The sequence below is a fragment of the Melospiza georgiana genome, chromosome 1 (assembly GCF_028018845.1).
Source record: "Melospiza georgiana isolate bMelGeo1 chromosome 1, bMelGeo1.pri, whole genome shotgun sequence".
Classification (NCBI taxonomy): domain Eukaryota; kingdom Metazoa; phylum Chordata; class Aves; order Passeriformes; family Passerellidae; genus Melospiza; species Melospiza georgiana.
The window spans coordinates 103,346,463-103,372,527 of record NC_080430.1 but is presented as its reverse complement, the minus strand read 5'-3'; the positions used below and the strand labels follow the sequence as shown (position 1 = coordinate 103,372,527).

Sequence of the window (26,065 nt, the reverse complement as noted above, 5' to 3'; positions counted from 1 at the left end):
GTGTGGGACGAGCCCGCGGCGCCCTGGCGCATGCGCACAAGGAAGGCCGGAGGGGGGAGCGCGCCGCCGCCGTGCCCGCGCAGGGGGCGGTGCTGCCGGGGCGGGGAGGGCGCGGGGCCGCGCTCGGGGGCGCGCAGCAGCAGCGGCAGTGCCCGCCCTCGGCCCGCGCCCCGCCGGCAGCGCCCGCAGAGCCGCGCCGAGACACCGCCCGCCCGCCGTGAGGGAGCGGCGGCACCGCCGGCCCCCTCCGCCCCTCCTCCTTCTCCTCCGCCTTCTCCTCCGCCTCCTCCGCCCTCCCCTCTGCCCCTCCTCCCGCCGGAGCGAGCGAGCGAGATGGCGGCCGCTGGGGCTCTGGCGAAGCACGAGCAGATCCTGGTGCTCGATCCGCCCACCGACCTCAAATTCAAAGGTGAGGAGAGGGGAACGCGGCGCGGCGGAGGGGAGCGGGGCGGCAGCGGCGGGGTGTCCCGTTCCGCCTGGGCGCCGGGCCGCCTCCGGGCGCCGCGTTCCCCGCTGCCTCCCGCGGGCGGGCCGCGGTGCCGGGCGCTGCCCGCCCGCCGGGGGATGGGGGGCGCCGCCGAGCCGGCGAGCGGGATCGGCCGCCGCCATCTTGGGATCCCGCGGGGATCCGCGGTGCCGGGTGGGATCGGCCGCCCCCGCCCGCCCCGCCGAGTCACCGCTGCGCTCCTAGGCCCGGCCCCGCAGCAGCGGCGCCCGGGGACGCGGGTGTCGCTCTCCGGTCGCTGGCGGTGCGGGCTCCCTCTGGCAGCAGCGGGCAGGAGAGGCCCTGGAGCGGGCGGTGGAAGCCTTGCGGGGTTCCAAGCTTCGCGAAGCTGCCCTGACGCCCGGCCTTGCCCCACTTTTCCTCTCAGGCGTGCTGGGGCCCGGTGCCCGCGCGGAGCCGCTGCGGCTCTGCACCAGCAGTGCCCGGCGCCCTCGCCCCGGTGCATCCCAGCCCGGCAAAGGGCTCCCCGCCGTTCCCCAGAGCTGTCACGTCTCAGGCAGGCTCTCGGAACGTCAACAGGGAGCTCGCCTCTTTCCTGGGGATGAGGGAGATGGAATGCGTGCCTTTCGGAAGTTTTATGTGTGTTGCGTGCCGACCGCATGGCTGTGACTGCTGACGTGCTGCTGTCAAAATAGGTCCCAGCTAGTGCTGGTATATCGTGTGTGCCTGTGGTTTTCTCTGCTCATGAATTAGATAGTTGTGAAAGGAAAGGCTCTGTCAGAAATGAGTGAGCGTTGAAAGGCAAGGGCATAAAAAAAAGCGTGTCAGAACATGTAGTTTTTGTGATGATATACCTGCAAGGGGCATTGAGAACAGTCTCAGAACCTTTCAGATTTGGAATCACCAGTATTAGATTTTTTTTTTAAAGAGTAGTTAATATTATGTGAACTTATATTTTTAAGTGTTGTGACTGGTGTCACCACATATGCGTGCCTAATCCTGTACATTCTTCTGTTTTCTACTTTTAGTATGCTCATTTTTCATTGTTTCAGAGGACAGAATGGAATTTATGATGTTGTAAAAATCTTCCACGGACAACTAGAGCAAATGAATGTTTGTATTAGAAGAGAACACTGTATTCCCCCAAAATACCTTAGGTCTGGCCTAGCATTAGCAAACTATACTTGTTTTATTGATCTGTCAAATCAGTTAAACCCCAGCATCTGTCTAATTATGCATATTAATTTCTCGATAGCTTCAATTTTAATTTTTTTAAATTGCACTTTCATACACAGACTCAAAACCGTTGCAGGAACTTGTCATTTTCACTTGGGTTTTGTGTTGTTAAAATGCTGCCGGTCTGGCTGCACTCACATTTCAGTATGCTGTGTTCAGAACAGGTTGGGCAAAAATGCATTATTTTACTTTTTGTTTTTAATTTTAAAAAAATGCTGTCTCTAATTCAAAGCCTGCAAATGTGAGATGTCTTTGAGCTGGAACTAAGCTGTATTGATGTGATATGAAACAGTGTGTTGATAGAATAAATACTAGATTAGAAATTCTGTCTGTGTGAAGCTGTTGTCAGTCAGTGATCCTTATTGTGCTATGTGTCTATGCACTTAGAGCATGAAATGTGGATTCTTTAGGCATAAACTTCTGTTTCAGGCTAATGCATATATTAGGAAAATTCCTGTAGAGCAGACTAAGCAAAAACAAAATATGAAGCATAATGAGACTGCAGCACTCTCTATTACTGTACTATTGCAGTAATATACTATAGAAAGTGCTGTCAATTCAGAGAGCATTGAGTGCACTCTCAAGAAATATTTTCTAACTGCTTATTATTTAGAGGTGTTTAGAAAGGTTTGTGGGCCACAAACTCACCCAGTTCTAAAGTACTGTGTTGAAGAATACAATATTGGCAGTAGTGAATTCTGAGTGTCACCTTTTTAAAAGTAATTGGTTAGTAAGAAAGAGAATATATGACTCAGAATAAATGTAGCATAGTGTAGGAAGAGCATAACATTTTGTTAAAAGAATAAAACTCTACATTTTTTCAGTGCAATAGATTATTCAATGTTGTTTTATTGGTACAATCATCCATTACTATTATTATTATTATTGTTGATGCATATGAACAGAGATCCAGTTTAAGTCTAAACATTTGAATTGAGCAAATAATTTTATTAGTTTTCTTGCCTCAGGAAGTTATAATGGGTTTGCTGACCTTTAGGGTAACAGTGAAATGTGATAGTGTGTCCCTTTACAAACAACTTTTTCAATAAATATATGTAGTACTTAACATAAGGAGTTGTTAACAAGCCTTTAAATTAATCATTGCCTGATGAAACTGCTTTTTTATTAATAAAACCTAATTTACTCTGTCAGCAGAAATAAGGTCTGTAATACATTTATCCTTGAATTTTATTCAGGGGAGCTCTAAGAACGTGTGCTGTGGTAGCTAACACGTTACATGGTTCCCTTGGTGTCCAAGATTGCAATCCTGTTTTTATAGTCCTTGTAGTTCTAGAAAATTCAGTCATTAATAGTGTTTGGGTCACGATTGATTCCCTCTGACCCTATTTGGTAGGTGGATTTCTTTGGATTCTGAAACTGTCAGGAATATATTAAGAAAGCCTACAGAGCAATTAAGTACTTTTCATAGTGTTGTGCAAATGTGACAAAGGGAAAAATTGTACTTAAAAGTGATGAAACCAAGAGGCAGTTGATAAACTCTCTAATGCCACTGTCAGACACTCAGCATGGAGCTCTGAGAATTTGCCTCAGCAAAATTCTGGTTTTGTACCCCGGCTCTTCAGCCATATTGCTCCTCCAGGCTGGCTTTCTTTTGTATTCTCATGTGTCTTGTTTGACTTCCCAAATCTAAAGTTGTTGGAGTTTTGTTTAAGACTGGATAGGAAGAATTGAAACACAAGACACCTAAAAGCAGCCCCTTTGGCAGGTGGAACATCTTGCTGGTGTCTTCTTCATGTGACTCTTACATGTAATCATTGTTGGTAGTTCTAGTTCAGTGAAGATTATGGGAATCTGGAATTGGTGCCCTGTGAATAAATATGTTTTTAATTTTTTTTTTGTAAGCGGTCATGTAGTTTAATAGCAACGTTTGAAGTTTTAAGTTCAAAAATTTGTAGTGCTTTTATGGAAACTCCTTCTTCCTTAAGACCAAAGAAACCACTTTTGCAATTTTAAGTAACGTGGATTTAAGTTGATCCTGGATTATGGTAGTTTAAAAAAAAAATAAAAATTAAAAGCCTTCTCCAAATGTTTAAATCAGTCATAAGACATGCTTCTGTAACACCTAATTGAAAATCAACACTAGTTGATTTGATGAGCTTTGGAAGATTAGTAGACAGTGTTCAGAATTTGAATTTCATGTGATTCAGAGGTGTCTGACTAGCAATGCAAGATTCTAAAAATGCCTGAATTTTCTAAATTGATATCCTTTACTGAAGTTCTTGCTTACAAGAGTGTGAAGTCCAGTTATGTTACCTTTGTAAACATCTCAAAATAATGAGCTACTCTTTTCCTTTAGCAGACTAAAATAAAATTTGGAATGTGTCTGTGTGCAGTAAATTTTCTTTTTGGTGGGTTGAGTTACTAGGAGAGATCGGTGTGACAGAGAATATTTCATTTCTGATTGTTGATCTGCATCATAGCCTGGAATTGTCAGTGTATAAAATCAGCTATCAGCTGGTGTATGTTCAAATGACTTTTCATGGGAGGTAGAGAGCACTTCACTCAAGTATTGCAGCTTATTCTGAAATGCAGATTTCGACAACCTTTTAAATACTACAGAAATATTGCTGTAGGTTATTTTGTAATCATTACACTGCTATTGGTAACACTGAAAGCCACGGGATATGTGTTGCTGCAAATGGAGAAGGTGGAATTTAAAGGCAAAAATAGCTCAACGTTAAATGCATCCCCTGCCCTCAAGGTCTGTTGCCAGAATTGGCCTAGGATGCCTTTTGGTGTAGGCAGAGTTTGAAGTATTCAAATGTGATCTTACTGCCTTACTTGTGTGTATCTTGATTATGTCAAATTATGCCTCTTTTCACTCTCTTCAAGGTACCAGTAAATTTGTGATGTCCCAGTTTTCTAAGATAGGTTAGAAAAAAAAAAGGTGATTGGGATGTCAATTTTCTGCTGTCTTCATTCAGGAACATTTTTGAAACTAAAAGAGTGGGAGTGTAGAGGGGGGGAAAACTGGTTGTAAGTGATTACTAATACAGTTGTGACTTTCTGATACTTTGAAATGGTTCCATTTAAGTTAATATTTTTACTGGCTGAGAATTGCATAATGGCAATAAAATGACTCAGTATTCAACACATAGTCTGACTTTTTTTTTCTTTTAAATACAAGAGCGATTCTTGGCATTGTTTGCTCTTCGGGTATGTATGCTTCTATCCATTGTTTCATGGTTCAAATGTAGTATTTGTTAGTATTTTAATTTCTTTACATTATATGTATTATTGAAGATCGAAGCACAGGATGATTTGTGGGAATGTGTTGAGGAAGAAAAAGAAGGATAATGTTTTTTTACCAGGTGTTGCTTATTAGGTGGTATTATGTTATACAATCATCTCTATCACTGTGCTAGACTGCATTTAAAACTGCCCTGTAAAAAGGGAATTATATTGATCTGTGAAGTCAGGTGTGTTACAGTGTTAGATTATATTTTGGCAGAACTAGTTTGTCATTTGTTTTAAGATTCAGTAATGAAGTGCTTTCCTGTGGTGGTAGAGGTATACCACAGTGAAAATTTAGAAGTTTAGTCCTTTACCTGAAAATTATAGGGCTCTGTTTTGCTTAATATTGCTGTTGCTTCACTGAACAGTGAAACACTATCCAAACCTCACATCTTGTCCTTCCAGTGTGTACCAATGATTGGTATAAAAGCTTCACCTTTGCATTGTAATTAATATAAAGTGCTTATTCATGCAGCTTGTTGATAGCATAAGCAGGTGTTCTAGATCACCACAAGACATTTTTATTAATATTATAAAGACATTCTGTATTATGCATGAACAGTGTACTGTTGTTCAAGGCCAGGTTGAAAAGTAGAAAGTTTGAGAGGATTGAGAGGAGCTGTTTTATTGCATCAGGAAATAAATCAGAGTATTTAGTGCACTGACTGTCCCTTGTGGAAATATAAATTGTTCCTGTTTTGGCCTGACCATGGTTTGTGAACGTTTTACTTTCTTTGTCTTTGGGAGGTGTTTGTTAACCAGATCTTTGTGACTATCAGTCACTAAGGGTTTTGCATGCTTCCCTTATAAACCATGAATTCAAATAGAAAAGGTTTCTGAAGAGAACTTACTGTATTAAAAGTGGAAAAACCAACCCTGACTAACTAGATAAGTATTACACTTTCCAGCTTGGAAGTTGTCAGTTTACAAGGCTTGAGGTGTCAGATGAACCTGATAAGTGAGTGTAAGTTAATTTCTTTAAAAAGAAAAAAATCAGCAAAATGACTCTACTAAGATAATTTCTGATGTGGTATTTTTGAAAATAAAAATGCATAAACACAAGTTAGAATTTTACTAACTTTGTTTTTCCTAAGGTGGTAAGGCTTTACTTGAGGTGTGGTTATCTTGGCTTCTTGCTTCTCTTGCCTTTTAGTGTTGTTTTGGATTGTATAAAGGTATTTCCTGGTATTTAAAATTATTTAGCAATGTAGATGTCATATTTCATTTTAATATTTGGATGTAGTTAGAAATAGATGGTTATGTAGAGGAAAACAGATATTTTCTGCTCATTCCTATATGAGCAAAGTCTTGTGAATTAAGATAGTTTCCTGAGTATTATCCTGCTGTAGGACTTCATGTGTTTAATTAAGCATGGAAGAGGAAGAAAATAAAGTGCTTGCATGAAATTTATAAGGATGGTCAAATTAGAACTTTTCTGCCTTTTGTTTCTCAAAATGTGGTCTAACTTGGATTAAAATAATCTTCTGACACTTCAGTGCTTGAATTGGTCTGGCCTCAATAGTAAGCAAAGCCGTAGAGGAAAGAAAGAAGTCGTTGAGGTAGACGGAACATGGAATACCATGCAGTGTCCCAGGTGGAATGTGGCAGTCTGACCTGAGACCTTCTCTGTCTCTGATACTGGGGATTGCCCTGACCCCTTTGCAGGACTTTGCACTTGGCCTTGCTGACCCTCATGAGATTCCCATTCATCAGCTTTCCCTCCTGTCAAGTCCCAGTGGATGGCTTCCCTTCCCTCCAGTGAATCCACTGTATCGCTCCCTTGCTGTCACTTGGTGCAGACTTGCCAAGGGTGATGTCACTTCCATGTCAGTGTCATCCATGGGGACAGTGAGTGATACTGGTCCCAGTGTGCATCCCTGGGGGATACAGGTACCACTTGTTGCTGGTTTTCACTTGAGCATTCTGGTATTGACTCTTTAGAACTCTTTGGCAAACCACCCAGACAATTCCTTGTGAATCTAACAGCCCATGCACCAAACCCCTGTCTCTCTAATTTAGGGGTAAGAATGTTGGGGGGACCACATTAAAGGCTGTTCAGATGTCCAGGTAGGTGACACGTGTAGCTCTTCCCTTGTCCATTGATGCCCACCATAGAAGGCCACAAGATTAGTCAGGCCTGATTTGACCATGGTAAAGCCATGTTGGCTGTCACTAACTCCTTGTCTTCAATACATTTTGATATATTTTTGAGGAAAATCTGTTCCATTTTTCATTGATGACTTTGATATGGGTGGGAGTATGCTGGTACAGCTCACTGGTAATGCAAGGTTAGGAGATGTGATGAATGCAAAAAAATATAAAATTGGATGTGTGCTAATAATAAACCATTTTCTTAGAAGTGATGAAAAAGAAGTAAAACTAGCGACTAGTACTTAATTATGGGTTTATTGTGAACGTGACAAGTCATGAAATGGGGCAAATACAGGACTGTAATTTTGTAGTGAGGAAAGTATTAATGTCAAGATTTTTGGCTTTGATGAAGCTTCATCTGAATGCATCCCTGGCAACATCTAGTCAGATAAAATGAACCCAAATGGGAATGATGCAAAGACAACTTTATTAACACAAGTGAAGTAGAAGTAGAATAGCTTTAGCTTGTTAATCTTAGCAAAATGAAGACTGAAAGGGGATCTGATTGCTATCTATAAATACATCAGCAAGGTAAGCACTGGGGAAAAGAAAATCTATCTAGACTAAAGGATAGACTTGGTGGAAAAATGAATTTGCTTCAAGTGGCTGTGAATGTATTTAGATCATTAGAAACATAGCTGAATGTGAATCATGTCAGTCTGAGGCAACCTTCTAAAAACTATGTGGACAAAAATAATTTTAAATTCATCAGATACCATCTTACAAAATTATAAGTTTCATGTGGACTTCAGAAAGCTTCTCCTAGGTCATGAATTTGCAATGTTCTTGATAGTTTAGTAGGGCATTAATGGTACACAATTATTTACTTAAGCTAGAGCAGGTATGTTGTGTTACATTCCAAGATATTGGAATAGCTTGATTGAGATATGTTTAATTTTTTTCCTTTGCCAAAAGAGATCTCCATGAATTTAAAAATTATATATGTGGGACTAACTGCTCCATATGTGAAATAAACCTGGTATTTCTAGTCCATAGGGATATGATGTTAATTTAACATGTTACCATGTTTAACACTATGGTGCTAATAAGGCCAGTAATGGTGCTAATAAGGCCATAGTAGACCCAGTGAAAGTAAAAAACTGTTTGGTTTTTTAATTTAATTCTGTAGCAGTGACCTGGCTGGTCCTGAGAAGCGTGGCTGCATTAGCTCAGCTCAGTGCTGGGATGTGAAGTTGATGAGGAAGTGGAGTTTGTGGTCCTGCCTGATGGACAAGACCAACTAAATGCAACTTCTGTTAGAAGCAGGTGTTTGTTTGCCTGAGTGACTGGAGGAAGTGGTTGTGCTTGGCTTTCAGTGGCTTGGGAAATGGAGACCTGTGGCCTGTGCTTCCAGAGATTGAAAAGTCACCCTGAAGCTGCAGTGATCTGTTGGTGTGTTTGGGAGGCAGGCCAGTGTCAGCTAGCCCTGTCTGTAGGAGATTTTAATGGCTGATACACAAGTCTGGTTTGGCCAGGCTCTCTGTTATGAGCTGAGGTTGGATACCGTGTAGAGGTCCAACAGCTAAAACGGTTTGTTTGTTTGTTTGTTTGTTTGTTTGTTTGTCTTTAAGGATTTTCTGGGCTATTGTCCATAGTGGGAGACTTGTGAATTTGATTGATTTTTAAAGTTACTTTGTTACACTGTTGGGGTATTGCTTGCAAGGAAACCAGTGACAACCACAAGAGCTTTGGTGGTCTGTTCAAGGTTTGTGTCTGGCCTCTGATACCCAGTTTTATTGGAGCACATTGGGAAAAGTGCAAGGCAAGAGCTTTTGATCAGGTCTTCTGTGGGAAGACTGATTTTCTATGTGCCACTACAGCTGTTGTCTGAGATGATTACAAGTGTTCTGATTGCTGCTATAGAGTTTGAAGAGTATCTTGTATGTTGCAATGCAGATCAGTCAGGTGTATCCAATGGGAGATTTCTTACATGACGATGCATATGGATTTTAAGTTGCTGGATATTTGAATTTTATAAGAAGCACATCTGGGTTTTTCAGCATCACTGAAACCACTGGTAAGCAATAGCAGGTTAAATACGAAGCAAGTTTAAAAGGAAAAAAGAAAGGGAAAATTTACTTGTATGTTTAGTTCTGTTGATCAAATATGCTAGTATTCTGGAAATCTAAGAAACCCTGTAAATGTCACATTCATTAGATATCCTACTTTATGCAAGCAAAGAGAATAATTGCTCCAGTAGGAAAGGTTTGTAACATAGCCCTTACTGAACTAAATCTATACTGAAAGATTGCATGTATATATTAGTTGCTTCAGGACTTTGGGGGGATAATTTGATGGTTTAAATGTTCAAGTTAAGCACCATTGAAATATTTCTACTGTTCTTATTATTTCAGCAGTGCTTTGGTATGAATAATACTTTATGATCAGATCCTGAAGACTTTATCCTAGTAGAATTAAGAGCTACCAATTTTAGTATGCTCTTAATAAGTCTCTGACAAGAATAACAATATAATTGAGTACAACTAAATTGTGAGTAAGAATTTCATGCTATTACGGAGGTTAAGTTTAAGGTACAAGCATCCCTTTGATGTTAGTAACCAGATCATCCTTTAGTAATGGCACTCTTTCAATAGGAAAAATGTCAGGAATAGATGTTTATGATTGACTTGGGCCTAGGCTGCTAGATTTTAAAGCTTAAGCTAAATACCAGCAATAATATCTTTGGATGAAGTTATTCTGTGTTATACTATCTTACAGCTAGTGGTATTTTGTTGTTGTTAGGGCTAAAGAAACCATTGCCTATATTTAACATTAAATACAGGACAGTCTACATTTAGTCTGTATTTTATCTAATATATAAAGAAAACAATGCTCTCTTGATCAGAATTCCTGGTAATGATCTGTGGTTGTACTTTACCCCTGAGATAGATGCTTACTGTATTTTTACTGTGGTTCCTTGGCTACTAACAGCATTTTAGTCACAAGCTGGGGTGAATAAGAAGTTTTGATCCAGAAAAAACATGTAAGGAAATGTTTTGTCTGCTTTGAAATGTCACTGTGTTGTATTTTTGTCTTTTCTCTGTCAGAATGGCAGGCAAAAGGTTTCAGCTCCCGTTTCTCTTACAGCAGCCCCCAGTAAGGCGTGTGTGCCAGCATCTGCACAAGCACCTCTAATAAGCTGTGTAGCCATATGCAGGCTCTGCCCCTTTGACAGAGGAAGATGAGCTATTTTAGGATTAAAAAATGGGCATTGTCTCAGCAATTTTTAGAAAGAAAAATCTATGATAGACACATCAGCAGTATGAATGCTGACAGCATGTCATCGTGGGGAGCTCAGATAAAATCTGATGTTACCCCTTGTAAACAGTGGTAGCCTAGAATCAGCCCTCAGGAATTGTGGACATTGAGGTGTGTCAGCTTTCTTACAAAGCCTGTTTTGCATTCTGTTTTTTACATGCAAGTTGATGATAAAACATAACTGTTTCTCAAGTGCCAGGGTAGAATAAGAAGTGAAATATTCTGTAGTGCTGCTCTAATATATTAAATCTTTGTGAGAGCCGTGATTATTTGTAGGTATAATTAATCTCTTACCTTCATCCACTGATTATTCCTGATCATTCATATTCATGTTTAAGTATTAATCCATGAAACCTAAGTTATTATGCTTCATAGACCATGAATAATTTTAATGTAGGTGATTTGTTAGAGCTGGGATTTTTCTTCAAGTTTGAATGCTCATGGCTCTGGTATTTCAAGAGGAAGGAGCTATTTATGTTTGATGGCAATGTATGTTATATATTCTCTTCAGATTTTTTTCATAGTGGTCTGAATATTAATTTCTTAAAACAAATGTATGGAAATAAACAAATTCCACTCACTTTCTTTTGTGTCAGCTATGTCACCTGTGCTTTTTTCAGAAAGGACTATAAAATTCAATTTTGAGCAATAAAGTGCTTTGGGTATATTTTAAGATTGGTTTTCTTATCTGATAGTCAAGGTAGTTTTGACTTGCTACAGAACACAAGTATTTCTCATTTTTAGACATCTTTCCTTCAGTATCTCTGGTGGAAGGTGATCTGGTCAAGGAATATTTAAGTAAGCTAGATAGAGTATGTCCAAGGACTCTGGTGCAATGCACACGTGAGTGCTGAGGGAGCTGGCAGGTGGACAGACAAGCTGACAGGAACCTTGTGAAGTTCAACAAAAAGTGCAGAGTCTTGCAGCTGGGGAGGAACAGCCATCCAAGCAGCAGTGCAGGTTGGGATCTGACCAGCTGGGAAAGCAGCTTTGCTGAAATGGCCCTGGGTGTCCTAGTGGCCACCAAGTGGATCATGAGCCAGCAATGGTGCCCTTGGTACAAAGGCCAGTGGTGTCCCAGGCTGCGGTAGGAGGAATGTTGTTAGGGGTGATCCTCCCCCTGTGCTCAGCACTGGTGAGGCCACAGCTGCAGTGCTGGGTCCAGTTCTGGGCTCCCCAGTACAGGAGAGACATTGACACCATGGAGAGAGTCCAGGGAAGGACCAGGAAGATGATGAACTGGAGCATCTCTCTTGGAGGAGAGGCTGAGAGAGCTGTGGCTGCTCCAGGCTGGAGAACTGAAGGCTTGAAGGGAAGGTGCAAAGGTGATGGAGATGGGTGCCCCTGAGCAGACCAGAGGCATTGGGCACACCTTGGAACACAAGAGCTTCCCTCTGAACGTGAGACAACACATTTTTACTCTGAGGGTGACCAAGTAGTGGCACAGGCTGTCCAGGGAGGCTGTGGAGTCTCTATCCTTGCATATATTCATAAGTTTTCTGTCTGTGGTGCTGGGTGGCTGGCTCTTGGTCTCCCTGCTTGAGCAGGGAGTTGGGGCCAGATGGCCTCCGAGGTCCCTTCAGCCACAGCCATTTTGTGATTGCTATGTCAAATGATGGGAAAGAAGAACAATTCTATTTTGGCCTAATTAAAAAATTCCACACAGCATCATACAAATATAGATTACATGGAGCTTTCTTAATTTAACTTACTCTTTCTTTACTCCATTGTTGTATTTGATTCTGGCAGAAGTTGCTGGCGATCTTACTCTGTTCCTCTCAGGTCTAGCTGAAAAGTCAGTTTACTTGGTCTCAAAATCTCTCTTGCTTGGTTTACAATATTGCTATTAGTTTTTATTCTGCTGACTTGAGCTCATTTCTCATTTAATAGGGCTCAAACTGTCAAATGCAATAAATGAGTTTTCTTTGTCTGTCCGACATAACTGTGTTGTGCACCCAAAGAAAACTACCCTGAGTTTGTTTTAGTTAAGGTGCATTGAAGTGTTCTGTATGTTTCAAGTACTCTTGGAAATTCAAAGGTGATGCAGCAGCTTTTAAAAAATAGCATTCCACTTAAAGAATATAATCCCTATATTTTTGAGGTCAGTACTGTAACACATTTTAAGGAGTTTGGATTCCTTTTGCCAGTCTATAAGTTTTTTATGTGTACTTACATTGTTTTTAGATGTGGCTGAATGTATCACTTTGCTGTGTCAATTTACAGCTTAAATAAACTTTAATTCAGTGCATGAACTAAAATGTTTTCTGGCAGAATTGGCTTAGACATTGGCTTTTGCAGCAGCTACAGTTCATTGTCTTTAGTTGAAGCAGGCGATATGCTTAACAGTTAAGCTATTTCATAGAATGCTGTTGATGCTGTTAAATAATACATGCTCATTTTTGTACAACTCTACAAGTGATCTGCCTTCTAATTATCAAAGATTTTGTGTAATTTAATACAATTATAATTTATTCTTATCCAATTTTATGTAGAGGTGGTATTTTAAGACAGGCTTTTTCTGTACATTATGGCAGCCTTACTAATTTTGAATGGAGCTTCTTGCTGACCAAACCTGCCCCCTTCTCAGAAGTGCTTTGTTTGCTCTGCACAGATAGAGATTCTGACATGGGTCTCTCACCTTTGCCAGGGGTACCAAACCTGTGGAGATTTATCTAAGCTCTTCCTTCCCACACTAGGGAAGGTGTGTTCACATAATCATTTTTTCCCTGGTGTTTGACTGTCTCAGATGGTAGAAAAATGGCTTTTGAAGCTGGGACAGTGAAGGAGACCTGAATCTGAAATGAAAATGACACCATTGATGAAAAAGATCTCTGTTTGGGTCCTGCCTATCCAGTAATATGCATGTTTTGGTTTTACTGCATTATAACTGGCAGGCTTGTGGCAAGCTGGGAAACTTGGCACTGTTTCAGCAGTAGAAACTGGCTCTGCAGAATTTGTGGCATTTCTTCCTGCCCACTAGTTGCTGTAGTCCAAGCTGTGCAGTTGCCAGAGGCAACCCCGACGTTAATGTTGTGTGATGACTGCACTGCAAGCTAGCTGAAATAGAAACTCGGCACAGGAAGTTTTTGGGTAGGTCTGGTATTTCTGGGTGTGATTAAGCAGGTGTCTGTCCTTCTTTTCTAAGGCCCTCATAAGTCAAAGTGACAGGAAGACTTGTGGCATGAATTGTCACTGCTCCATTCAAAACCAGTTGGGATAAACTGACATTTTCACAACCTTTATTCCAGGAAGATGCTGTAATTGTGTCTTGAATTTACACTACTGAGAGAGTTACTGAACTCACTGTCCCCTTTGAAGTAACTCTTGACTTCCAGAGGTTATTGGATTGAAATTACAGGTTTGTAAAGCAGTGACCTCTTGTCATTAGACATCATGTTACATTGGTATGTAGCCTGAAGATTTCATTAGTTGAATTACCACAGCTTCTATGTGTACAGTTAGACATAAGCCTATCTGAGATTTAAATAAAAATCTACGTGGACCTGAGTATCCTGCAAGCAGCAGGTGAGATGCTATTTTTGAGATTCTAATGCTGCCCTGGTGTAACTGAATATTTAGTGAGATGAAGTGGGTGTACATTTGTCCATTTTGGTGCATGAGCAGAATGTTTGTATCCGTCTTTGCCAGTTCTTTTCCTTGTTTACTTGCAGTCTGTGTAGTACAATCCAAACATTTCTCCTTCCTGGTTCCTGTGCCTGTGCCCCACACTTTTCCTCAAGAACGTTTGTAGTTCAGGATTTTGCACTTAGGCTGTTACTGTCAGTTTGTGCTTAATTTCCCCACTCCTGCAAAGGTAGTGGTGCTTATGTTTGTGTAATAGTGAACTCTGGAATCTTCTTCAGGTGTTGCAGTTTCTTTCTTGAAGGGTATGTCATGCTAACTTAGATCATGTAGCTCCTCAGAAAGGTACTAGATTTTTTTTTTCTGATTTACTATCCTTCTGTCTTGTTCCTGCCTGTCCCTGCTCAGATCCAAGCTCTTGGTTTGCCACTAAACTACCAAACACCTGGGTTCTGCAAAAACAGTGAAATTCAGTAATCTCTTCCTTTTGTGCACCAATTTGTTACCACCTATTTATTAAATCTGATGGTTGCAAATCTTCAGAGTCTTTATACAGCTATTTTCTTTAAAGCTTTTAGAAAGCAGGTAAAAGATAAAGCTGTCATAAGCGTCCTCTAGACCTTGAAAAAGATTTCAGTCACCTCTGAAAGAAATGTCTGATTCTAAAAAGTGTCCCCGAGCTAAAAGCTTTTTTTTTGTGAAGTATCCAGGAAATGCAAAGGAGGTCACTGCATTCATGTACCTGGGAAAGAAAAGCAGATTTCTTTTAATTATCTGAGGTGTTGAAACTGACAGTAAATAGCAGAGTAATTTGAAGAATATATTGAATCCTATCTCATTATGGCACACTTTTAAAAGGCAGGCATGAGGAGACCTTTCATATCTCAAAAGAAACAGAGCATCTTTTATTTTTGTTTAAGAACCAGTTTATTGTCAGTTTATAAATTCCCTATTTCTTTGTCTTGAAGCAAGCTGGTTTTCAGTAGTATAGCTCCTTTTCTTGATGACTGTGCTTTTCAAAATGAGCCTCTGAACTGTATATTTTTTTTTTCCTTTGTGCAGAGTGTCCTTAGTAAAAGTAGTTGAGAGGATTGAAAAGCAGACCACCTCACGTTGCCTAGAGTTGCAATTAAAAAAAAAAAGTAACCCTCAAGTTTGAAAGTCAGATTCAAAGCGCTCTTTGCCTCTGGGCACTGCAAAAGCAGTGGTTATTAGATGACTAATAGCTTAGGTGGTTGTTAGTAAAACTCCCAGAATAACTTCCTCAAAAATGTGTGTGTAGCTTGAAAAAAATACATGTTGGGTGTATCACCAGTCTTAGAATGAGAAGAGTATTCAGCTGCCTGGTTTTAGTTCAGTTTGTGGTATGGGTGATGGCAGGTTTTTTTTTGGCTCTCCCTCTATAGGTAAAGACAACTAGATCATGCAAGAACCATCAAAAAGATAAGTGGCAGGAAACTTTCAAGTAATTTTGTAAATCTTGGGGGCTGTGTCAGATTTGCCTGGATTGAGAGGATGACTTACTTCATCCACCATGTAAAGTCAGATCAGAAGTGAAGTTTCAGACAAATAATACCAGTTCCTATTTTGTCAAAAGAACCTCAGTGAATGGAAACCTAGCTCGCATGTAACTTCATCTGCATTTCAGTGTTGTGGTTCTCAGGGATTCTCTTTTTAGTCTTTATGTGTTTGTATCTTGGTGTTTTGTGTTAGGACTGTTTAACGCTCTCTCAAAATCAAGTACTTGGAATGAGTTCTAGAAATAAAGGCATCAGTCAAATAGTGAGCCCTCTAGTGTAGTAACGTGTTTGCTAGCGGGCAGAGCTTCTTCCCTCAGAGAAGTGCAGACTCCTCTCTGGAATAAGGTGTTCAGACTTCTCTGAATTGACTTCCTATGTCTCATGCAATTAGTGGTTTTGTTGTACTTTACCACTTGTTCGTATCACTTATGTTTTTCATCCAATTTAATCTGACGTTTGCTTTCATTGTAGTTTTTTAATGGAAAAGTTGTTGTTTTGTTTTCAATACTGATAAAAATTATTTTGTAGTTATTTAATGTGTTTAAAGAACTATAAAGGAGGTTCTTAAAAGTTAATGTACACATGGAATATTCTTGAATAAATTTCATGTTCATATGAAACACCATTTTTCTAGAGCCCTTGCAGTCTTGCTTTCAGATGACACAAACATAAGGAAGATTAACACTGCTCAAAATGTTGTGAACCTTATTTTTTGTGCTGTTACTATGTGGCATTGCATGACGGTGATCTCTGCTGGAAGATGTGCTTTTGCAGCTTGATATTAGAATTATGCCTCTTGTCCAGTCTTGGAAGGAATTCCTATCCTGAAGGTTTAACATAAATACAGTTTAGAGAGTACACTGCATTGAAACTTCATTGTAGCAACTTCAACTACAATAGCAACTATTACTTTTCTGTGGATCAGTTAGAGTACGTGCATAAACAGAGTATAATCTCTCTTGCTTATTTTGAGTTTAAAAGAGGAGATTGATGCCTTGTTCTTTTAACTCTATAGGAGGTCAGAAGCCAACAGAAGTTGAAATCTCAAGAGCAGTGACTATGTTTTCTCAGTCAGTCTCAGTGTTTTCTTTCTTTAAACAATTGAAAGAGTTCCAAAGAATATGTGACTTCTACTCCTGAAGAAAAATTCAGTGAAATTTACTTCTGCATGTGACCAGTACCTTCTAGGTATTTCAAATATTAAAAATGATTTGGTAGGAATAGCATATACATACATGAACCACTTGTGCCAGCAGCTCGAGTCTGTTGTAATATTTAAGAGTTCTTGATTGGTGTAATGTATGTTGTTATAACTAAGGTGATGGAGCACTCTTTGCATGTAACACAGCGTGTGCCCAACAGGTGTATGATTTAACCTGCTTTTGCCAGTTTGTTGGCAACAAGATGTATTTTAAGAGTTACTTGTACTGTATAAACAGATTTCTTCTCCAGAGATGCCATTTTAAAAAGACCAACCTTTTTTTTTTAGGTCCCTTTACAGATGTAGTAACTACAAATCTTAAACTACGAAATCCATCAGATAGAAAAGTATGCTTCAAAGTGAAGACCACAGCACCTCGTCGATACTGCGTGAGGCCAAACAGTGGAATTATTGACCCAGGATCATCTGTAATTGTTTCAGGTAAAAGTTAATATGTGCAGTTGTAGGTCAAGTGTCCTTAAGGCCTCTGATGCAGTTCCCTAATGCTTGATCCTAAAGACTGTTTGAAGTATGTCAGCTTTTTAAAACCTTTTTATTTTTCAATAGAAAGGATTCCCCTCATTAGTGTGACGGCAACTTGATTTAGATCTGCAATGATACATGAAAAAATCCTCCATGTAGAAATACTTGCCTTTGTCACATTTATTTGTGGCTCTCAAAAGGAGGAAAAGCAAGTTAAAAATGGGCAGTGACATTAACAGAACCTTTGCCTCAGACTACTGTATTCATGTTTGTGTCCTGAAGTAGAACATTTCTTGGCTGCTCTGATGTGCTTAAAGTGTAACATTTCATAGTTCATAGCATTTAAGAAAAAAATGGTTTACAATTGTATCTAGTAGTTTTTTCCAAGAAAATGGGAAGACTAGATAATAGTCTGCAGATTTGGTAAATGATTTTTGTAGGGCGTTCTCCTGACCGTTTTGTGGTAGAATCTCTAGAATAAGGGATATTCATTCAGGTTATAGGTATCACAGGCAATACAGATGTGAACTCCTAGGTCTTCCAGGTCTAGAAAACTGATTATTTTAGAACCCTTGGAGACCTCTGTATCAAAGCAAAAGGGAAATGAGGGAGCAATCCTCAGAGCTTTTCAGGTCTACATTCTTACAGCCTTTGGGAAGTTTAAAAGAAGCTGGAGAGCTATCTTCAGGTGAAATGTTCAAATGATGGAAAGAAGGCAAGACAAGTTTATGATTGATTAAAACCTTAGAGTAACTTTCCTTGTAGGAGTTTTCCAATCGAATATGATCTGTAGAATGGAGCCTTTTAAAACTTCATTATTGCTTCCCATGGGCAGTCCAGCATCTGGACTCATGGTATTTATTCACTGGCTTGGGGATGAAAGATTTAGGAATTGATTTAAGGTTCAAGTAGTCAAAACCTTCTTTATTTCTGTCTTCAACTACAACTTAGAGCCATTTTACCTTAGCTGTGTGTTTGACCTGGTGTCTGGGATTTTTCCACTGGGTAGTTCAATATCACAATCAAGATCTTGCTGGCATTTCTCTTCAGGGAATTGAATAGATGGAGGGATTACATTCTGTGTGTTTTCATAGCTATTAATTATCTTTTTAAAGCTTTAAATATTTTGGTTTTTTAAATGAGTCAGTACTGGAGCTGTAAACAATACTGTGGCTTCAGGATCTCCAGTAAAGGGAAACATGTCACGCTGCTTGAGTCTTCAGCTGGCATGGCAGGAAGTCTTTGATGTGCCTATTTCTGTATTGCTGGATTCTCATGCAGTTATTCAGCTACAGTGACCTCAAGATGTTTTCAAGTGCTATTGTTTAGTTACAGTGATTCCACAGTGCTTTTCAAAACTAAGTTCTCTTCCCCACAGTGTCAGCTTCGTATTTTTTTTTGAGACATATAATTTCTTTTGGGTCATTTGCTAAGATAAGTGCACAGATTATTTTTCTAGTGACCCACTTTATCTCATCAGTCTCTCAGCTGAATGTTTTCAGTGCTGAGTCATCTTTCATATAATTAAAAATAGATTTCTCTCATATTGTTGTGCAGAGAGAAATAACTATAGGATACTGTGGGCTGAAGCTCTTACGTTCAAAACTGAATGTTGTGGTAGTGTTAGCTGTCTTCAGCCTGTTTAATGCATTGTGCTGATTCACAGTTTTTAAATTCATTATTGGAAATGTGATTTGACAATCATTTTAAAGAAGTCAACTGACATTTTTAATCATTTACTTTTCAACTGTGAATCTCTAAGTAACCTTCTTCCGCCATGTTTTTTCATTTTTTTTTCCAGAAATACAAATTGCATAAGTGCTGTTTTTCTTTGTATTGATACTCTAAATTTACTATTTATTATCCTGTCATGTATTGTTTGCTGTTAACTTGTTAACAGCAATTGCTTGTTGTTGAGTTTTTTTCATAATATGCCTTTACTCTTGTTCCTTCACAGCTTGGTACTGTTACTTGTTAATGTTTTCCCCTCTGCTTTTGCATTTTTCTAGCTCTATCAGTATCTCTGCCGTAGCTTTCTCATTGCTATAAAATAGGTGCATATATAGGTAACTGTTATAGGACTCCATGTATTTTTTCTTATATTTTTCTGAAACTGCCTCTGCTTCTCTTAATTTTGTATAAAGATATACTGAACTGAAATTCCCATTCTGTGGAAGACAGGTGTATGTACACTAAGAAATAATTTATCTCTCCAGTTCATTGAGTCCTCATCCTCTGGTAGATCAAGTTGCAAGTCTGCTCCCACATACACATATTTAGATGTAATTTTTTTCGGTCTCTTTTACAGGATGTTTGTTCGTTTTTGTATATAAAATGTCTTTTCCTATAGTAATTACAGAAATAATAATGTCAGCCACACCAGACTCTGACCTCTCAGTCCCTTTTTCTACAGTGTATGCACTGCCTTTGCATTTTAACCTTCAGTGTCTGTTCATTGAGGACTAAATCTGAAGTGGTTGCTGTATGTGCATGCTTGCTGTAGTGATTAGCTGAAGAATCACAGTTTTATTTTTTTCCTTTGAAACAGTAATGCTGCAGCCTTTTGACTATGACCCAAATGAGAAGAGTAAACACAAGTTTATGGTACAAACAACCTATGCACCACCAAATATTACAGATATGGAGGCAGTGGTAAGTAAAATTGGAGTAAAATGGCTGATGTATTTTTTTCCTTAAAAATTTTGGCTTAACTAGAAATGATTCCTTTTTGAAGAATTGAGTTTTGTCTGAACAAGGTCACCTCTTAGAACTTGCTTGTAGTGATTAATATAGAGGTTACTGAATGGAAATAGGAGTGAGTCTAAGGTAAGGTCAGTTCAGTGTTAAAATATGGGCATATTATACCTTTATATGCAGCTAATTTAAAAGAGATAAACAGATTTAATTTAAATGAATCAAGAGTTTATTCAAACAACAGGCCTGAAGCTGTATGTAAATGGATTCATTTGGTACAAAAAGTGTTTAAGTGAAATGTTGAATGGGATTATAACGAATTAAAACATTTTCAAGACTAAGATGTGTCTCCCTACAAGATACCAAGTGCTGGCTAAACACAGCACAAATGATGGATTTATTTTCTGTTTTAATAGAACATGTTGTAACTTTAGTTCTTAGGCTGGGTTGGTCTGATGCAAGATCCAGAAAGAAGGTATGTAGGTTTGTGCTCGTTAGTTCAGAAGTGAGGTGCCTATTTCTGATTTTACTGGATGGCACCAATGGGAATGAAGCCCTCAGTTGTCAGAACATGCCTTTTAGGGTGTATGTGTAAGTATGTCCTAAGGTGGAGGTCAACGTTGCACATGCTTCTAACTCTACAAACTATTTAAAGTAATGCTTGGGTTGGCTCAGGTACATTTGATGTTCACACTAGGTGGGGAAGGAGAGGGGAAACAAAGGATAAAGATGAGATTTTATAAATTGCTGAATTCCAAGAGACCTTTTGGGCTCTGTCCCCTTACATGAGGGCAAAGACTACTGTGACATCAGTCTTCACTGGAAGCAGTGGAAAACCTTCTAGATTTTGTGAAGCTTTGGAGACATGGATGTTAACATCTGTCTGCCTTTTTGAACTGGTTTGTTTTTCTTCATTTGCTCTAGTAGCTCTTGGTTATGTTTGGTAAATGAAGCCTCCCTGTTTGGTAAGGCTATAAAAACCAACTTCAGAAATACCTTTCAAATAACTGCTTTCTTACTGAGTCCAGGTATACAGTACTGAGAAATAGATCTTGCAGAAAATTGCTAATTGTAGTTAAAAGTTACTGTATAATTAATATTGCTGGAAAAAAAATTTGAAGCATGTTACGAAAAACCTGAAAATTTCAATCTGTAACATCTATAAGGCACCAGGAGGGCCTATTAGAAAAATTGCTGCAGACTTCAGACCTGTCTCTAAGCCTTAGAATTTAAGGCAACTACATGAAGTGTATGCTTTGAAAGTTAATTGTCAGATGAGTAGAGAGATTCCAGCATAGTTTAGTTATTTAATACTGAGAACCATTAAAATTTAATATTTTTTATAAACAGCTTTGAAAAATTCTCTAGGCCCAAATTGTCACACGATATGCAGTAAAAGGAGAAAGTGAGTAGAAGTCTAAAATTTGAAGACTAAAGAAATTTATTCTAGAACACATGTAGAGTCACTAAAAGGTGTCTTTCAATCTTTTATTTAAAATCAGTCCTTTCAAGATGGGATACAAGTAGTGCATTTACTGAGGCATAATAGGGCTAGAACTTTCTTTTCAAACTGACTCAGATGCTACTTGTTTCTTGTTGTGTGTTAAGAAACCATTGTATTGTCCCCTCCCTGTGTCTTACAAATCTCGGATGGATCCATCCTTGCATTCAGTTTACTCCTTTTCATTTCTAGACTTGAATAACCATCTCTAGCTTTTGTTACTTCACAGCAGTGAGTGTGAACAAAAAGCATTGTTCATAAGCAAGTCTGAAAATTGCAGGGAGGGTAAGCATGCTATTCAGCTGTAGAGGAGGTCAGTGCTAAGAGCAAGCTCGTGAGCTGTTGAGATGTTTGCATGAGTCCAGCATGTTAAATAACTCTATTAATTGTTTTCTTAGTGGAAAGAAGCGAAACCTGATGAGTTGATGGACTCCAAATTGAGATGTGTGTTTGAAATGCCCAACGAAAATGATAAACTGGTAAGTAAGGAATAAGAAACTGTCATACACTGACTGGTAGGATCTCACAGAAATTTCAGGGATTTTTTAAAACTTATTTGATTTAATGATTAAATGAATTGATGGAATTTGCACTAAATTAGACAGAAAGAGTATTCAGTATATAATGTTTTAAGGATTCACAGAATCATGGAATATCCCAGGTTTAAAGGGACCTTGAAATACCAGCTCATCCAAGATCTTGTCCCAGAGGGAGTACTTTGTCCAAACACATCTTTAAAAACTCCAGCAATTGAGAGCAGTTGCAAAAAACTATATTTTTGTTATTTTTATACTTTATAGTTTTCAGATGCAATCTCAGTTTAATCTTGAGGGGAAGGGGGTGTAGCGATTGCTTTGTAGTTGGGGATTTTGGGGTTGGTGTATTAGTTTTTCTTTCTTTTTTGGAAAGGATAATTTATGAGATGAAGGTGTAAACTTCCCAAATGTGTGTTAAACAGTAAAAATGTAAAGGTTGAGCATTTATTATCAAGGCACTTAGTTGTCTACTTTCTGGCTTTAATTTTATAAAGTGTGTAATGTAGTGAGAGAAATGTAATGGGCTATACAAAACTACCTCCTTTTGTACTTCCTCATAAGAAACTGTCCCTAGGGACAGAGGAGCTTACTTTTTAATTAAAGAGTCATCTCTTTACACTCTTAAGGGGCTTTAGGCCCTTTTAGGGCCAACTCTTTAAGGCCATTTTCCTTAGAGTGCAAGAGCTCTCCATCCTCATGTGTAAGAAATCAAGGAAGGCAGGCCAGAAAACGGCATGGCTGAGCAAGAATCTGCTCCTTGCATTGCAGAAGAAGGTAATGCACAGCCAGTGGAAGCTGGGACATGTGACTTGGGAAGTACAGGGGTATGGTTTGAGGGTGTGTAGGGGTGGGATCAGGAAAACTGAGTTACAGATGGAAAGGGATGTGAAGAGTAACAAGAAAGGACTCTGTAAGTGTGGGGTATGTTAGAAAAGAAAGGACAGGGAGAGTGAACCCCGCTGATAAACAAGAAAGGGGAATTGGTGACAACAAATATGGAGAAGGCTGAGGTACTCACTGACTTCTTTGCCTCAACCTTCACTGGCAGTCAGGCTTGCCAGGTGTTGGAGGTTCTCATGGTTGAAAAGCTGGACATGAATCTACAGTGTGTGCTCACAGCCCAGAAAGCCAATTGCATCTGGGACTGCACCACAAGAAATGTGGCCAGCAGTTCAAGGGAAGAGATTCTCCCTCCTTATACTCTGCCCTTGTGAGACCCCATCTGAAGTCCTGAGTCTAGCTCTGGGTTCCCCAACATAAGAAGCATGTGGACCTGCTGGAGCAAGTCCAGAGGAGGGCCATGAGGATCCTCAAAGGGCTGGAGCACCTCTCCTATGAAGACAGGCAGAGAGAACTGGGGTTGTTCAGCCTGGAGAAGGCTCCATGGACACCTCATTGCAGCAGCTTTTAACACAGACAGATACTGATAGCACAGGGGGGAATAATTTTCAACTAAAAGAGAAAAGATTTGGATTAGATCTTTGGAGGAAATTCTTTGCTCAGGAGGTAGTGACGAACAGGTTACCCAGAGAAATTGTGGATGTCCCATCCCTGAAGGTGTTCATGGCTATGTTGAATCAGGCTTTGAGCGTCTGATCTGGTGAAAATTGTCCCTGCCTGTAGTGGGCTGGGGGGGAAGGGAGTGGAACTAGATCTTTTTTGATGTTCCTTCCCACCCAAACTATTCTATGATTGTGTGATTTTTAGTAGAGCTGTGGGAATTAGGTTGTTATTTTTAATATTGTTCTTTTCACAGCTTTTTGTGACTCTTCAAAGTTAGTAATGTGTATTTCAGATGCTGTCAGACTTAATTTTCATGTTTGTGCAGCACTTTCTTTACCTTCACTAAAAGGTATTGCAAGCTCAAAACATTTGTGTCACACATACTTCATAGGAGTTTGTGACATGACCTGTTCTGATTTTGCTTTTTGTTTCTTACTATTGCAGGATTACTTTCTTGCTTTTATTTTTCCCCCCACCCCGATTTTCAAATGCTCTTTGGTGTATTTTATGCCCTCTTTTGGATGCCTCCTGGGTCAGTGTTAAGCAGCTAAAATACTAATTTGTGTCTCAGTAGAGTGTAATACCAGGTAAACAGTGCAATCTTCTCTTGCTTTTTTAATGCTTGAGCTAATCAGAATTGAACTGTCAGTGTGTCTGTTCAGCTTACTGTAAATACAAACCTCATTGAACTACATTAGTAGCTTCATTGTTTCACTTTTAAGCTGTGGATGATTTTTCTCTAGATAAGTAAATTCTCAAATCATTCTTGATGTTTGTAGAATGATATAGATGCAAGCAAATCCACCCCGGTACTGAACACATCTAAGCAGGATGGACCGATGCCAAAACCACATAGTGTTTCACTTAATGACACTGAAACAAGGAAGCTGGTGGAGGAGTGCAAAAGACTTCAGGCAGAGATTATGAAGCTGACAGATGAAAATCGGCACCTGAGAGTAAGTTCTGCATCCACATTTATACTGAAGTGGCTTCACTCTTCTTGAGTGAAAGATCTGAGTTCTAATTTGGCCTAAAGATGTACATTCCAGCAAGTAGATAAAGCTGTTAGAGTGTAAAGATCGATTCATAATATGACTTCACTGTCCTGTGTATAGTGTATATTTTGAACTTGTCAATGATTGAGACTTTGTGGTTGTCATGGAGGAGACAGTGAAGCTGCAGAATTTTCTTCTTAAATGAAGTGGTCCTATTTGAGGTGATCTTAGTTACTTTAAGTCTAAGTTGAAGCTACTGAATTAGTAGCTTTGTAAAAGTGCTTTATTTTTCATTAATAATGAGTGAGATCTAGAGCAGTAACATTTTGTATTACAAACAGCTAGTGAACAAGAGCAAATGTTTGGCCAGAGGAGGTAAGCAAACACTACTTCCTTGTACCTTTATGTAAAGGTGTCATTCCAGTGACCGGTAACTAGTCAATACATGGCTTTGTGTCTTTTCTATGTACTTGCTTTTGGAACAGTTCTGGCAATTTCATTGGCCATGGTAGTCTTTTAAAGAACTATAATATGATACCTCCACACCTGTTATTCTGATGACATTGACACTAAACAAAACAGGTATATCCCCTTAACAATAAGGAATTACTGCTATTTAATTTTGACACGTATTAAGTAAGAGCAGAATGCTTCATTGGGCTTAGCAAGATTTTTGGTATATTTTTTAAGCAGAGAGACTAGTGAATTATGGTCCTTATTTAAAATATGGTTTTCTATGTTCATGTTTTGGATTTGGATGTGATGCAGTGTTGTATCTGTTGAGGGGTTTTTTTTAAACTTCATTTAAATATTCACCAGTAAAAATGGCCTTTTGAGTTCAGCTTTTACTATCCTAGTGATGTATTTATGGTTTTTTTCCGTCTGTGTTTTTTCTTCCCCTCAGGATGAAGGCTTGAGGCTCAGAAAGGTAGCGCACTCGGATAAATCTGGATCACCCGCAGCTTTGGCCCTCAGAGATAACGGCTCTAATTCTCTTCCTTCACTTCTTGTTGTGATTGCAGCCATTTTCATTGGATTCTTTCTAGGGAAGTTCATCTTGTAGAAAGAATGAGTGAGAGAAGCATGCAAAACTGCAGCTTCCTTTTTTTTTTTTTTGTTTTTGTTTTTTTTTTGTTTTCTCTTGGCCAGAAAAAGGTTTGTTTACCTACCACATCATGGGTAGTATGGCCCGAGCGGCCGTTCTTGTGTACAGCATCATAACAGGCTTTGCCTTTAATGATCTTGCACGGTTAGAAAACACAATCTGAAAAGACAAACTGTTCAGCTGCTGGACAAAATTGTACATTCAGTCATCAATAGCAGGTATCAGTTGCACAGTCAGTCCTTTATGAAAATTCATAAATAAAGAATTGTTCTTTCTTTCTGTGGTTTTAATAAGAATTCAAAAATTGTTCAGAGTCTTGTAAATGTTATTTTAATAATCCTTTAAAATTTTATCTGTTGCTGTTACCTCTTGACAAATGATTTATTAGATTGCTAATCCCACTCATTCAGGAATATGACAAGAGGTATTCTGGGGGAAATGGTGCCTCTTACTGTGTAAATTTTCTCCTTACCTTACTTTGCTAATATCATGGCAGAATTTCTTTCTTATTCCTTGTGAGGCATTGTTGAGAGTTCTTCATCCTTAACAGTCCTGTCCCATAATATTTAACATGACAAAAGAAATAAAATTGTTAACAGA

General features: G+C 39.2%; 1 protein-coding gene across 1 annotated transcript; it reads left to right on the top strand.

Moving 5' to 3' along the window:
- The first annotated feature begins 202 nt into the window (after nt 1–202).
- Nucleotides 203–26,065, top strand: VAPA (VAMP associated protein A). Its single transcript, XM_058028238.1, has 6 exons — nt 203–409; nt 16,937–17,089; nt 19,680–19,783; nt 21,725–21,805; nt 24,145–24,321; nt 25,265–26,065. The coding sequence occupies exons 1-6, from the start codon at nt 334–336 to the stop codon at nt 25,421–25,423; spliced, it is 750 nt and encodes a 249-aa protein (XP_057884221.1). The 5' UTR covers nt 203–333; the 3' UTR covers nt 25,424–26,065.